The sequence below is a fragment of the Nematolebias whitei genome, chromosome 16 (assembly GCF_014905685.2).
Source record: "Nematolebias whitei isolate Nwh7 chromosome 16, NemWhi1, whole genome shotgun sequence".
NCBI classification, from domain to species: Eukaryota; Metazoa; Chordata; class Actinopteri; order Cyprinodontiformes; family Rivulidae; genus Nematolebias; species Nematolebias whitei.
In genome coordinates this window covers 13,787,580-13,800,671 of record NC_056513.1, presented here as the reverse complement: position 1 = coordinate 13,800,671, position 13,092 = coordinate 13,787,580, and the positions used below count along the sequence as shown (strand labels likewise).

The window sequence follows — 13,092 nt, the reverse complement described above, 5'->3', positions numbered from 1 at the left end:
CCGTGATAAACGAGATGAGGAACTACTGTAAATAAATTATGGTTTTCAAAAACATCTACAAAATGTTTGAGATTTCTGTTTGTTCCAATTTTGATGTTTTGAACCACTTTGGCTATGGCTGCCTCAGAGGAGCAGACGAGGGAGAGGGCAGGCCCCAGGAACCATCTTATCACTAGCAAGCTTGACGGTCCACCATGTGGGTGTGTTGCTTGTGGGACTCAGTTTGTTGTGGCTCTTCGGACTGATGAAGTCCTTTGGATGAAAGACAAAAGATCTTAAAGAAACCGTCCAGATGACCTGACTGAACTTTGTTGGAGATTTATATAGTTTTAAGGCGAAAGCAACCCATTTTCCCATGGGCTCGACTGGGGCCTATTTGGGTCGACTTGGTGTGATTTCAGAGTCTTTCCTTTTGGGTGATCTCACCAGCTTCCTGATCAGTTTTTAGGACCTATTCGGCCATGGTTACAAGTCAGCCAAAGCAAGCTGAAGATTGGGCAGACTGCAATTCATTTATTGACCAGTGACGTCAATCACGAGCACCTCCTTTCTGTGAGGAGGTGCAGACGTTTCCATGCTTGTTGGCTGAAAGAGAATTCAGACCAAACTAGAACAATTGGACTAGATTTACAGGCTACGACTGGTGGGGGGATTTTTTCAAACTGTAGCCTGTAACTGTAGGTGGTCAGTGTTTTGTGACGTTCTTTCACTTATTTATTTCACGTTTCTGTGTTGTGTTTGCCTTGGATAGAAAATAGCATCATAGACATTTTGGGTGGCCATGCTATGACAATCGAGCCCACATCAATAAGGCACTCAGTTTATATTAAAAACCACCTAGACCCTGTAGACCTGAGTAGAATGGAACTGAGTCATCGTGCGACTGGACAATGGAAAAACAGCTTCAGGGGCTGTCCACACTGGACCAGTTGTTGTGAATACGCAAAAGTTAAAAAAATTTTTTTTTTTGTTTCAGCCTTGCATTCACACCACACATAAAATATTCATTGCTCATAACCTTTCCACAAACACCTCTTCAGTACTTTTAAACACAAATAACCAGTGATGATACGTCAAGAAGATGAGATAATCAAAACTGAAACTTCACCAACAAGTCATTGAAAGGGATTTTAAAAAGAGCTAAAAGGAGACGGCAAAGGTTAAAAAAAGCTGGAAAAGAGGGGTAAGCTCCCTGACACAGAAAGCCTGTAACTCATCATCTGGCCTCTTCAGACTAAGGCTCACAGAGACCGATAAAAACACACATGGTATATCTCTTTGTGGACACCCAGCCCCTCTGTTGGTGCGAGGGGCTCTGGGACCGCCATTGAGAGCCATCCATGCGGCAGGACAGACATTATCAGGGAACTAGAGGGGAAATAATGCTTGTCTCCAATTCCACTGATAACAACAGAAATAATCAGGCAGTACAGAACACTGGAGCCCCCCCACATTCCTGTCTGCAACAACACAGTACATTTACAATGAAGGCTTCTCTGTGCCCCCAAATTAGAGCATCTTTAGGGAATAGGAATGCATTTTAGACCATTTTAGTTTAACACGGTGAGGTTATTAATAAGCCTGTCACGATAACAAATTTTGCTGGGCGATTAATTGTCTCAGAAATGATTGCGATAAACGATAATATTGTTTGAAATTTGACAATAATTAGTAATGGTCAAATTTAAGAAGACATGTTGGTTAATTTTTGTGTGTAGTACCATTTTTTGACCACCGGATGGCAGTATAAGACTGTTTGAAACCGAATGATGGATAGTGAGGGAGCAAGCAGCGTGTCTCTTTAAGAAAACTGGGAGGGAGGCCCCTTGACGTGACATGGGCTGTCTCTTGTTCCCGTTTTTCAGTTCTCAAAATAGTGGACGCTCGGTGTGGTTTGAGCTCTTTAGCATAGCATTTGTCACACAAAGCTTTTAATAAATAAATAAAAAACAGTAAAGTTCTCAGCTTCTTTTTGCAGAGAAAAACTACTTTTTACATGAAGGCACGGGTTTCAACCATGAGTTTTGGAGCTTCGACAAGACTGAGGTTTTTTTTCCCTGAGATCAGCCTGTTAGCTTATCTTGTAGCTTAGCTTCTCAGCTTGGCAGCTATTAAAGATCCAAAAACACAATTTTGGACGGTTAAAACGGATTTTAAAGAGAAAGGGAGGGATCAGTGAAGAGCACCGGAGTTGAGCTTTTTGTCTTCCAGTGTCTTCAGTAGAAAGAGAGAGACACGAAGAAATCATAAAGCCGATAAATGAAAATGAGGTTGATAATTTTCATTTATCATGTGATTAATTGATTTATTGTTTATCGCGACAGGCCTAATTATTAGGTAAGATAGGATATTGACTGGTTTTCTTTTAGTTAAACAGTTACTAGTTTGATCTGAACTGCACCATCTGACATGTCAACGAGTCTTTTAATAAATTTAACACAACTGGTTGTGTGGAAGTCTGCAGCCAGGCAGGAGGCATCTGTTTAATCCAATATGTTTCTCTGTTAGTAAGTGCATGTTAATAAAGCAGTGTTGATGTGTTTACTTAAAAGCACCTGTTTTTGCCAGATCTCATTCCTAATATATGATAAAGAACTGTCAGCTAAGAAAAGGCTGAAAGGGTTATTGTTTTTTACTCCTGGTCTCTTTAGCAACATTGGGGCTGGCTTTTGCAGGGACCTGAACCTAGACTTTAAAGAAAAAAGGACCAGATTTGCAAGTTCAACTCTTTAAACTCACACTTCACAGACTCCGTTAAATCCAGGCTGTGGTGGGAAATGCACTTGCTAAGCAAAGATACAAGAGTGCAATTTCCATATTTTTATATTGCACAGATCCAAAACACGCAGTTCCCTCTCATTTCCCTTCTCTAACTGCTTATTCGTTCTTCTCCGGCTCTCCCTGTCATTTCAGCCTCTCGGCTCCCTCTTTTGCTCCATCAATCGTTTCGTTTCCCAACAGACGGGGCTTTAAACCTCCACTGTCAGCCCTTTTTTTAACAACATCACCCCCATGCAAATGAGGAGGCAAAAGATGGAAAGAAAACAGCGTCTCGGTCCACACACACCCGCAGATACCTTTAATCAGACACAAAGACAGCCTAACAGGCATTTGACAGGATAAATATGCACAAGATTACATAAACAGGTGCTGGGACACACTGAGCAATCACGTCTGCAAGACACGGACTCAGGCGTATACACAGCAGTGATGCAAAAACAAACGTGCGACTATGTATCATTCATTAATGTGTTAAAAATGACTATCGATCGAACCCATTCATCAACCAAATCCACATTTGCTCCAGCATCTTAGCTCCAGCTGTGGAGACATCAGATCTTTTTCACCCAGTGGCCATTACAGCTTGCCTAAATTCAACTGGTGGACATCTGGCTGTGCAGAAGAGATAACTCTCCCCTTAATAGGAGGATTTTAATTGGCTGCTGCAGAGCTACATCAAAAACCCAGCAGACCCTCTACTCCCAGAAGGACCATAAACTCATACCGGTTTCTCCTCCAATAGGCCATTTCCATGACTTTGCGTCTTGTTCATGTGGACTTTGCAGCTTTTAATTACATTTTACAGCCTCTTAAGTGGGATGATTTTGAGTGCAGAGATGGCTTCTGGACCATACGGTTCACAACAGGCCTGGAAAGTCAATAGGCATTGACCTTGGGCAATTAAATGGCAATCAGTTCAACATGTAACCTATTCAATGTTGTGCACACAAGGAAGCAGGCACCGGGAAGAAAGGGTATGAATGAATAGTGTTTGAGAAAGCAGAGGTTTTACTTCATTGATCTGTTTGGTTTGACTGTATTTAAAGCTCACAGTTAACCACAGGAGCTCAGACCGGTGTGTATTGAATTTCTTCTGTATCGGCTGAGAGCAGGACAGTATTGTAGCGGCAGCACTCTTGTAAGGAAAACCATGTTCTAAGTAAAGATTTCAGATCTTGACCGAATGCTTCTTAAAGAAGTCACATAACCGTCCTCTTTTTAAAGACTCCTCTACCCTTCTAACCCTTTATCGAGACACAAGGTCAAGCTTTGTAACCTGATTGGGTAGTCGGCAGCGCTGAGATTGATGAAGAAGTCCCAGTTCCAGTCCCTCATGGCCAGCAGGTCAGCCATGCTGCGCAGATACATGGTCAGCAAACTGGCCCCTCCCCAGATGGTGGCCATGCGCCATGGTGTCACCCTCACATTGGGATAATGGGACGCCAAGACCTGTGCCTGCCTGTGCAGGTAGTTAGAGCGCTGAAAGAAAGATCCAACGATGATATGAAGAGATCAGATTTGTCAAGTTGTGATAATAAAAAGAGGCATTTACATTAAGAAAACGTCTTGGCTCGTCTCATGTATCAAGACGCAGATCATGCTTTTACACTCACCTGGTCAACGTGTATGTAGTAGTAGTGCGAGATGTGGTAGATGGCTTTGAAGAGGCGTTGGAACTGGCGAGAGGCTCGTCCGTGGATCACAAGGACGAACGCTATCCTCACCGGTTTCGATGAAACGCTCTCAGCAGAGTCTTCATCCCACTGGATGTTCACGTTCGCTTTACCTGCACAGGTTTAAAGACAGCAGTTTACACATTTATGTACCACTAATGTACATATTTCATTTTTCAATACTACCACTCAGGAGTTGTGCACATTTATTATAAATATTTTTGTGTAATTTGTAGCAACGATAGCAACAACATAGGATAAAAGCAACACAATCAGTGCCAATATTACTAATGAATAAACTTATTGTTATAAATAAATGTTCGTTTTGTCATTAATGACTATTCTTAGTTGGTTAACCTTTTATTTGCTTAGGAAAATTAAAACTAGTGAGATTTATTATTATTTTTCTGAAGTGTTCTGACCAAGACGTGTTTTTCTTGGAACTAGAATTATCTCCACAATATTCAGTATTATCACAAATGGATTTTCTGGGTAGGGGCTTGGTGGTCAATGATCTCATGATCCTAAGGCTGCAGGTTCAAGCCCTGTTCGCGTCAGGAAGCGCATCATATAACAACTGCCAAAACTTTCTTGCAAGTTTGCTTGCTGTGGCGACCCCTGCAGAAGGAAGCAGCCGAAGCAACACCATCTCAACTAGAGGTAGGTGTTTTTGTAACTTAACCAACAATGCCAGCTTAAAAATACTTTAGGAACACAGTGCAGTGATGTGTTTTGGTGAATCTTTCTGAGAAGGTGCATCGCTAACATAAAATAACCTCATCTAGATTAGACGTTCCCGTAAGGCCCAATTTGTCAGTGTTATTAAAACTAAAGAACGAAACAAAAGACAAAACATTGGAACGTAAAGCAGTGAGTCACTCAACCATTTATGATGTGTGAATTAAAACTATTTTAGCCACATCGGATTGAATGTAACTACTTTCCTCCCACAGACAGGAATCCTATAAGCCATTCCGTTGGGAGCCTCAGGGTGGAGCGTTATTTGACAATGCGCCGTCATTTCTCTCAGACAAAACTCCCAGAAGATGCCTTGCAAAAATGACAGCGGTATGAAGGAAGGCACATACGCTCCGCTCGTGGCCCGTCAGGCCACTGTAAAATAAAACAATTCCACCGATCTCTAGGGAGCCATTGTTGCTCTATGATGTGGTTTTGTACCACCCTTAACCATCAAAACTGTAAACTAAAAAAAAAAACATTCCTTACTATGTAAAGCGAGCTGTGTTCTATGATTTGGGGCTGTGGAAATAAGATTGATTATATGTACAGAATGTATGAAGCTGGTTAGTTTCCACATGTGCCACTGCAGCTACTGTCCAAAATACCAAAAATAACTAATGACTACACTAAAAATGCATTAATTTTGGTGAATAAGCAGTGTAAAAAGTTTAGAGAACCAAGAACAAAAGCAATGTTCAAGCTGCTGCCAGTGACCCCACGTGGTCACTATGGTAACCCCATATCTGTGTCTGTCACTCCCTGACTGCCAAGTTAATGAATGGTAGACTGAAAATTAGGTCTCAATCCGTAACTACGTAAAACCTTTAGATCGGATCGTACAAATTCTTGAACCCAGACTGGCAGAAGAAGATGGGCATCAAAAAAGACTCTTCACTTTCAGTTCAGAGCTAAAATATAACTAAAGTCTACTGACGCCCAGCTGTGAACTCTGTATTATAAGGAAGTTTGATAGAAAACCTTATGTTGTCTCATTTGTTTTGCCAAACTCCCAATGATTGCCACCGTTTTATTAATGTAGTTTTTTTTTTACAAATTGTTTCTTTATTGGTGGCATGGTGTTGTTGTTGGTAGAGCTGCTACCTCTCAGCGAGAAGGTTGCCAGATCGAATCCAGCCTGGGGGACCAATCAGAGTCAGAGTCAGAGTCAGAGTTTCTTTATTGTCATTCGCACCTCATGTGGTACATGTGGTGGAGCGAAATTATGTACACGGGGTCCCAGTTACATCCAACAATAAAATGTCTAAGAAAAACAGTAATAACATCTAAGATATGAACTAAGAAAAACGTCAACTAAATATACACTAAGCACTCATAACATAAAACATTGAACATCAGCACAAACATGAACATGAGTCTGTGAGCAGATGTGCACGCATGAACACATCAACATTAAAACAGATCAGCAGCAACATGAAACAGATCAGCAGCAACATGATATGGTTTTTCACAGTGATTATTCTAGTTAGAGATTCATGAGTCTAACAGCCTCAGGGTAGAAGCTGTTCCTCAGTCTAGTGGTTCTACACTTAATGCTCCTTAACCTCCTTCCTGAGGGGAGTGGGGCAAAAAGTGTGTATCAGGGTATCAGGGTACCCAATCAGGGTAGTTTGCATGTTCTCTCTGTGCATGTGTGGGTTTTCTCCAGGTACTGTACTCTGGTTTCTTCCCACAGACCAAAAACATACATGCTAGGTTGATTGGTAATTTTAAATTGTTCCTAGGTATCTAAAAAAGTTAAATCTGGTCCTCTGGACATTCAAAAAAACAAAACAAAGCAAATCAACAAAAAAATGTAGTGCTTCTGTGCTGGGCCATCCTTTTGGCCAGTGGCTGTTTTGTTTCCCCGATGTAAGACTGATCACAGCCCTCCTGACACTGAACAGCATACACAACATTGCTCTGTTTGTGCCGGGGGACTGGATCTTTGGGATGAACCAGTCTTTGCCGTAATGTATTTTGGGGTTTAAAAGCCACTGGGACGTTATGTTTAGAAAATAAACGTCTCAGTTTCTCTGATACTCCCTCAACATACGGAATGACCACTGGTCTGGGTCTGAGTTCCTCCTTTTCACCTGTTGGCTGACTGGAGTCTTGTTTGGGTTTCTTCTCTGCTTTCAGGAAGGCCCAGTTAGGATATCCACATTGCTCTAGAGCCTGTCTTGTGTGGGATTTCTCCTTCTGCCTGGCTCCTGAGCTAGAAGATCAACATCATCAGGCCAGGACTCTGCGGTCTACACTCATCTCCAGGCCAGCGGTCACTCTTTCAGGGATGAAGATGTTCACATCCTGGACAGAGAGGAACGATGGTTTGAGAGAGGAGTAAAGGAGGCCATCTTTGTGAAAAGAAATCGTCCATCATTAAACAGGGGTGGAGGCCTCCGTGTTCAACTGTCCCCCTCTTACAATGCTGTGATTGCTAGTATCACTCAGCCCTCTGTGAACAGTAAACAGCCATCAGTGTGCTAATGATCCATTGTTATGCTGATGGTCCTTCTTGAGCATGTGATCAGCTGGTTTTGGTTGTCAGCAGCAAAACTGGTTGATCCACCCTGAGACGGTGCTATTTAAGAGACTGAGCTGAAAACAGCTCCTCAGACTGAGGAAGTCTCTCGGATGAGAGACGAAACGTTTCTACATTTTTTTGTTGATTTGCTTTGTTTTGTTTTTTTGAATGTTCAGAGGACCAGATTTAACTTTTTTAGATTTTTCTACCTGGATTATTGAGCATGCATCAGGATGTTCCTAGGTATGAGTGAGAGAGTGAATGGTTGTTTGTCTTTATGTGTCCCTGCGATGGACTTGCAACCTGTCCAGGGTGTTCCCCGCCTCTTGCACAATGATTGCTGGACATGGGCACCAGTGAACTCTGTGGCCCAAAAAGGAAGAAGCAGGTAAAAACTGATGGATGGATGGTATCTTTTTTTGTACAATGCACTGCCACCAACAGAAATAGTGCATTACTTCCAGGTCATGTCTCAAGTTTGTTGCATACTTTAAAATACAGTAGTCCCTCACTACTTCGCGGTTCTATTTTCGCGGGCTCGCTCTATCGTGGTTTTTCAAAGTAAGATTGGACACACAATGGCTGGATGAGCCGTACGACTAGCATGGAATTTTTATTTAAAATAAATTATTTAAAATGATTTAACACTTCTGTGCAGCCCACAGCTGTAGGAGAAGCTTCCTCCTGCAGCTGATCAGCTGACCTCCGTGCAGAGCGGAGAAGTGGGCGTGGCCGAGAGTGCAGCCAAGGCAGAGAGTTGAAATCATGACATTCTGCGCTCCTTTAGAGCGTTTAGAGTTTAGAAATATTGTTTACAATATTGCACGAGTGTGGGACGTGTTTAAAACGCCTTAATATAAATAAATACTAAAATAAACTACTACTTGTACAACTATGCCTACTTTGCAGTTTTTCACTTATCGCTGGGCTTCAGGGTACGGACCCCCCACAATAAACGAGGGACTACTGTATTTTGGACTTCTACTTCCTAGAGTGTCTACTCTTCAGATGCTGACTGAATACTGCCACGTGGAATGTTTAATTCTTAGGGTGATGTTAGAAAAAAAAAGACTTGGGCAGATCCTCTCTTCTGACTTTGTGGTCTTGTAATTACAATAAATTTAAGGCCAAGTGTCCAGCATATGTCCTACTTACAGGCCAGTCTCAGACGCCCTGGTTCCTCTTGCTCAACTGATCATTTTGTATGAAATTTAAGGGCAGGTGTCCATCATGGTTTTGTTTAAAAGCTGACCACAAGGATGAAGTTAATGACATGCTCCACTGGCTACAACTGGCCGTGCCTCCTGTCATTCACTCACACTTAGTTCTTGCTGCTTCATGCATATGTGTGTGTGTGTGTGTGTGTTCCAAGCACAGCTCCAAGGGAAATCCTCTGTGGGCCGTAACAGATTGAGCAGTAATTGGTGGCCAGCTAAGAAGAATCACTGGTTTGCTTTGCAGATGGATAATTGGCCAGTCGCTTCTCAAAGCACTTGAGGAGTGTGCGCGATGCTAGCCAGCTGAACTAATGAGGACTTCTGTGCACGTGTGTGAGCTTAAATTTTACTGTCAATTTGGTCAAACTGTTCACCTTCAGAAGAGCTTTATGTGTAGTGTTTTTTTTTTCTTCTTTGAAAAGGAACCTGAGGAAAGAAGAGGCATCATCACAAAGTAAAACAAACAGGAGACTTCCCCCTAAACTCATCACTCTCCATCATCTCCAGCCTCGCCATCAATCTTTTAAACTGCCTTTCCTTCATCTTCTATCACCGCTCGCTCTCCCTCCATGATCTTGCGTAACTTTTAGCTCTTGCACACCCTCCATCTTAACTGATCAAATAAAAGGTTAGAGGAAGAGCTGAGCTAAATCCCGATTGGCTCGTATCAAATTGCATTAAAAGAAAGTCTCTGTATCTGCTGCTTAATGTCAACTGCAAAGTGAGATTTGCAGATAAAAATCAGTGACAGATTTGGTTTATAAGAAGACCAAAAAAAAAAAAAAATTTTATTTCTCTTTCTTTAAACTTGCTCTTTTTATTGCATCGTCACAGGCAGTGCAAAAAACATCAATGGCATTCATCTGGAGATGTTGCTTAGCCTCAGCTAAATGATAATCATCAATTGTAAAATTTTATTTATTTAAAGATTGCCAGTCCAAATCAGTTTTTGTCTTACTCAAATTGATTCAAAATACAAAAAAAAAAAAAAGGCAGGAATAAGCAATAAAATATATTTATTTGCATAAAGCACCCTTTATTGAAGACATTTGAAATTAGATAAATCTGAGTGCGTCTGCGCTGTTGGATCAAATAAAATGTCAAAGTTTCATTTTCCTAACGTGCAACCTGATTAGTTAGCAGCATTAAATCCAGAGTGACAGCTGCGTGACGGCAGATCAGTGCAGCTCCTGCTGAAGGAGGGATTTGGTGACTATAGATTGTAGAAAATCTTAAATTTGCCTTGTTTCCAACTGTATCTAGACATCTGAGGAGGTTGAACAGCTTTCAGTGAGTGCATGCTGTTTCATAGGGAGACCTCAGTGATCAATAAGTGCTATCAAACCCGTCACAGTGGCAGGGATGATAATAACCAGGCTTGGTCAGAGCTTCTTCAATCAAATGAAAGCATAAAAACAATGCAGGGTTGTGAGCTGTTGTTAATTCTGGACTTAAAGTAAATGGCTTTATATCAATAGAACGGCATCATAAAGTTAATACTAGCAAAACTAAAAATGTGATGATGACCTTAATAAATCTATAGAGAGAACTGAAATCCTGACTGCAAGTCTACTTCAAGAAGTTCTATAATAAAACCTTTTGGTTCAACCTTGGTTGCCCTCCTGTGTGCCGCAGTAGGGACAAATGCTGCGTTCCATTTACGGTACAGTGGTATCTCACACGAGGAACTGTTGGAGACCAGTCGGTGACTTAACTTGAATCAATACTGCGAGAAAATATTTGCTGTTGCAGTCTTGGAACTAAGTGACCAGTGAGCCATGTGGCCATGATTTGAACAGTCAAATTTTGAAAAATTGTAGCTTATTCTGTGCGCGGCTTACAAAACTTTATAATAGGCAATGCACATTATTTCACTGCTCATCTCCACCCATATCATACCTGCCTTGGCAGACGTCCCTACATCTACCATTTAATCTACTGGAGTGCGCTTCTGAAATGAAAACGGGCATATTTTGACCACTTTTCCAAGTTATTCATATTTATCATAGTCATCAAAGTTCATGCTCGATAATCCAGATAAAAAATCCAACAGTGTTCAGTCAGATCATCTGGTCAGTTTATTTTATTTGTTGAGAGACATTTCGCCCTTTGAATGGCTTCATCAATCTGAGGAGTCACAAACAAACTGTTTTCCCCACTAAGCAGGACACTCCTACAGTGGACCAACCAGTTTGCTGGTGATGAGGTGGTTTCTGGGGGCCGTCCTCTCCCCCGTCGACTCCTCCCAGGCAACGCAGCCAAAGTGGTTCAAGACATGATGTGAAGTCTTTGACCCAAGTTGGACTGTATAGAACCTCAGTTGTCTGGGTTCCACAAATAGAGCTGGAAGTCGCCAGATCGTCCAACGCAAAGTTGCCGAAGCTGGGCTGGAACATGTGCTAAGCCGAGACAGGCCTTACAACGCAACAGGGCCATTAGAGTGTTTCACACTAACATGCACAGGGAAGCCGTGTTGAAGTCAACAGTTGTGGTTGATTAAGGACCTACAACTTTCCAAGTCAGTATTCCATGATCAAGGTATTTTACAGCTAACTTTTCTGACTTAAAACTTGGAAATTGTGACTTCTGGTTACAAATTGTCTGGCTATACGACGAGGCTTCTGTCAAAGGCAATGAAGGTAAACCAAACACAGAAAAGAATAAAGATACATTTAAAATGACAGAGAAAACAATCCTAAAGATCTGAACTGCCAGTCAATCATGTCTTCGAAATGTCTCTGAAAAACACAAATGATTTGCAATGTTGGATGAAAAAAATTATTTGGTTTAAATGGCAATCTTTTCACTAGAAGATCATTAGGTGAACACAGTATTTTCATAAGGCAGCAGCTGTTGGTGGATTTCGCTGCCAGAACAATACGGTCCGGTCACGTCGTCATTAGAAAAACTAGCATATGGTCGCAAACAGAGTGGACGTGTTCCTCCCAAATTCAATGAGGCCAATACTAGAACTGATTCAACTAATGTAGCCAAAACCTCAAGGACAAAATACCAATCAGAGCAAATTGGACAATTTTCATCTAACAAGGTTAGAACTTGATTTGGGATGGGGGATTCCAGGAGGAAGGGGGGTGAGACAACATGTTGGCAGGCAGCAGGCAGGCGGAGAGAAAGAAAAGTGGTTTAATTTAGTTGTTGTGCTGTTACAGCTGAGCCACCAGGGGAGAGCCCTTTTCAATTTCTTTGTCTCTTTTGATCAAACTGTCACTTCGAGTGGGACTCGAGCTGCGGCGAGATCAGAGAGGAACGACGCTCCCGCTGCTGGGAAAGTAAAAGCACAAAAGTTGCAGTCGTCGTGCTTCAAGGTAGACATGAGCAAGCGTCGGAAAGGTATCTGAGCAAAACAGGCAGGATGTATTATACATCTCCTCCTCTCCTGCTGTCCACACAGCATTTAGTCCGCTCCCGTGTGTATGTGTGTACACAATGTTCGCTTAAACATGCCTGGTGATGCGTGCTGCTCAGTGATGGCTGCAGACGCAACACATTCTGTTCTGAATTCACAACCAGCCTGCAGATGTCCATGAATTTGTAGTAAGGGGTGAAAAAAATAGTTTTAGTGTGTGTGTGTGTATGTGTGTGTGTGTGTTTGTGCATTTGACAAAGACAAGAGAACCTGTGTTCTGCGGCCAGCTTGATAAAACAAATGGAAAACCAATTTGAAGAGAATATGAGCAGCATCCCAATTTTCTTCAACAAATTACTTCACAAATTACAAAAAATAAAAAATATGTTTCTTGTCTTTGATGAGGAATTGCAGTTACAAGAACAGGAAACTTTTTCCCCATCTCCTAAAGCCTGACTGTCTTTGTACTTAGCTTGATGGGGTGGATAATTATACACACACACACACACACACACACACATATATATATATATAGTGTGTGTGTATATATATATATATAGTGTGTGTATATATATATATGTGTGTGTGTATATATATATATGTGTGTGTGTGTATATATATATATATGTGTGTGTGTGTATATATATATTAGTGTGTGTGTATATATATATATATTAGTGTGTGTGTATATATATATATGTGTGTGTGTATATATATATATATATGTGTGTGTGTATATATATATGTGTGTGTGTATATATATATGTGTGTGTATATATATATATATAT

General features: G+C 41.4%; 1 protein-coding gene across 1 annotated transcript in view; it reads right to left on the bottom strand.

The window, feature by feature from the left end:
• xylt1 (xylosyltransferase I) overlaps positions 1-13,092 on the bottom strand; it is a 132,436-nt gene that overhangs the window by 41,684 nt on the left and 77,660 nt on the right. The window contains exons 3-4 of the mRNA XM_037689698.1: positions 4,395-4,567; positions 4,058-4,260 (exon numbers count right to left, since the gene is read on the bottom strand). Coding sequence (XP_037545626.1) covers positions 4,058-4,260; positions 4,395-4,567 — 376 coding nt within the window. The remainder of the gene's footprint in view (positions 1-4,057; positions 4,261-4,394; positions 4,568-13,092) is intronic.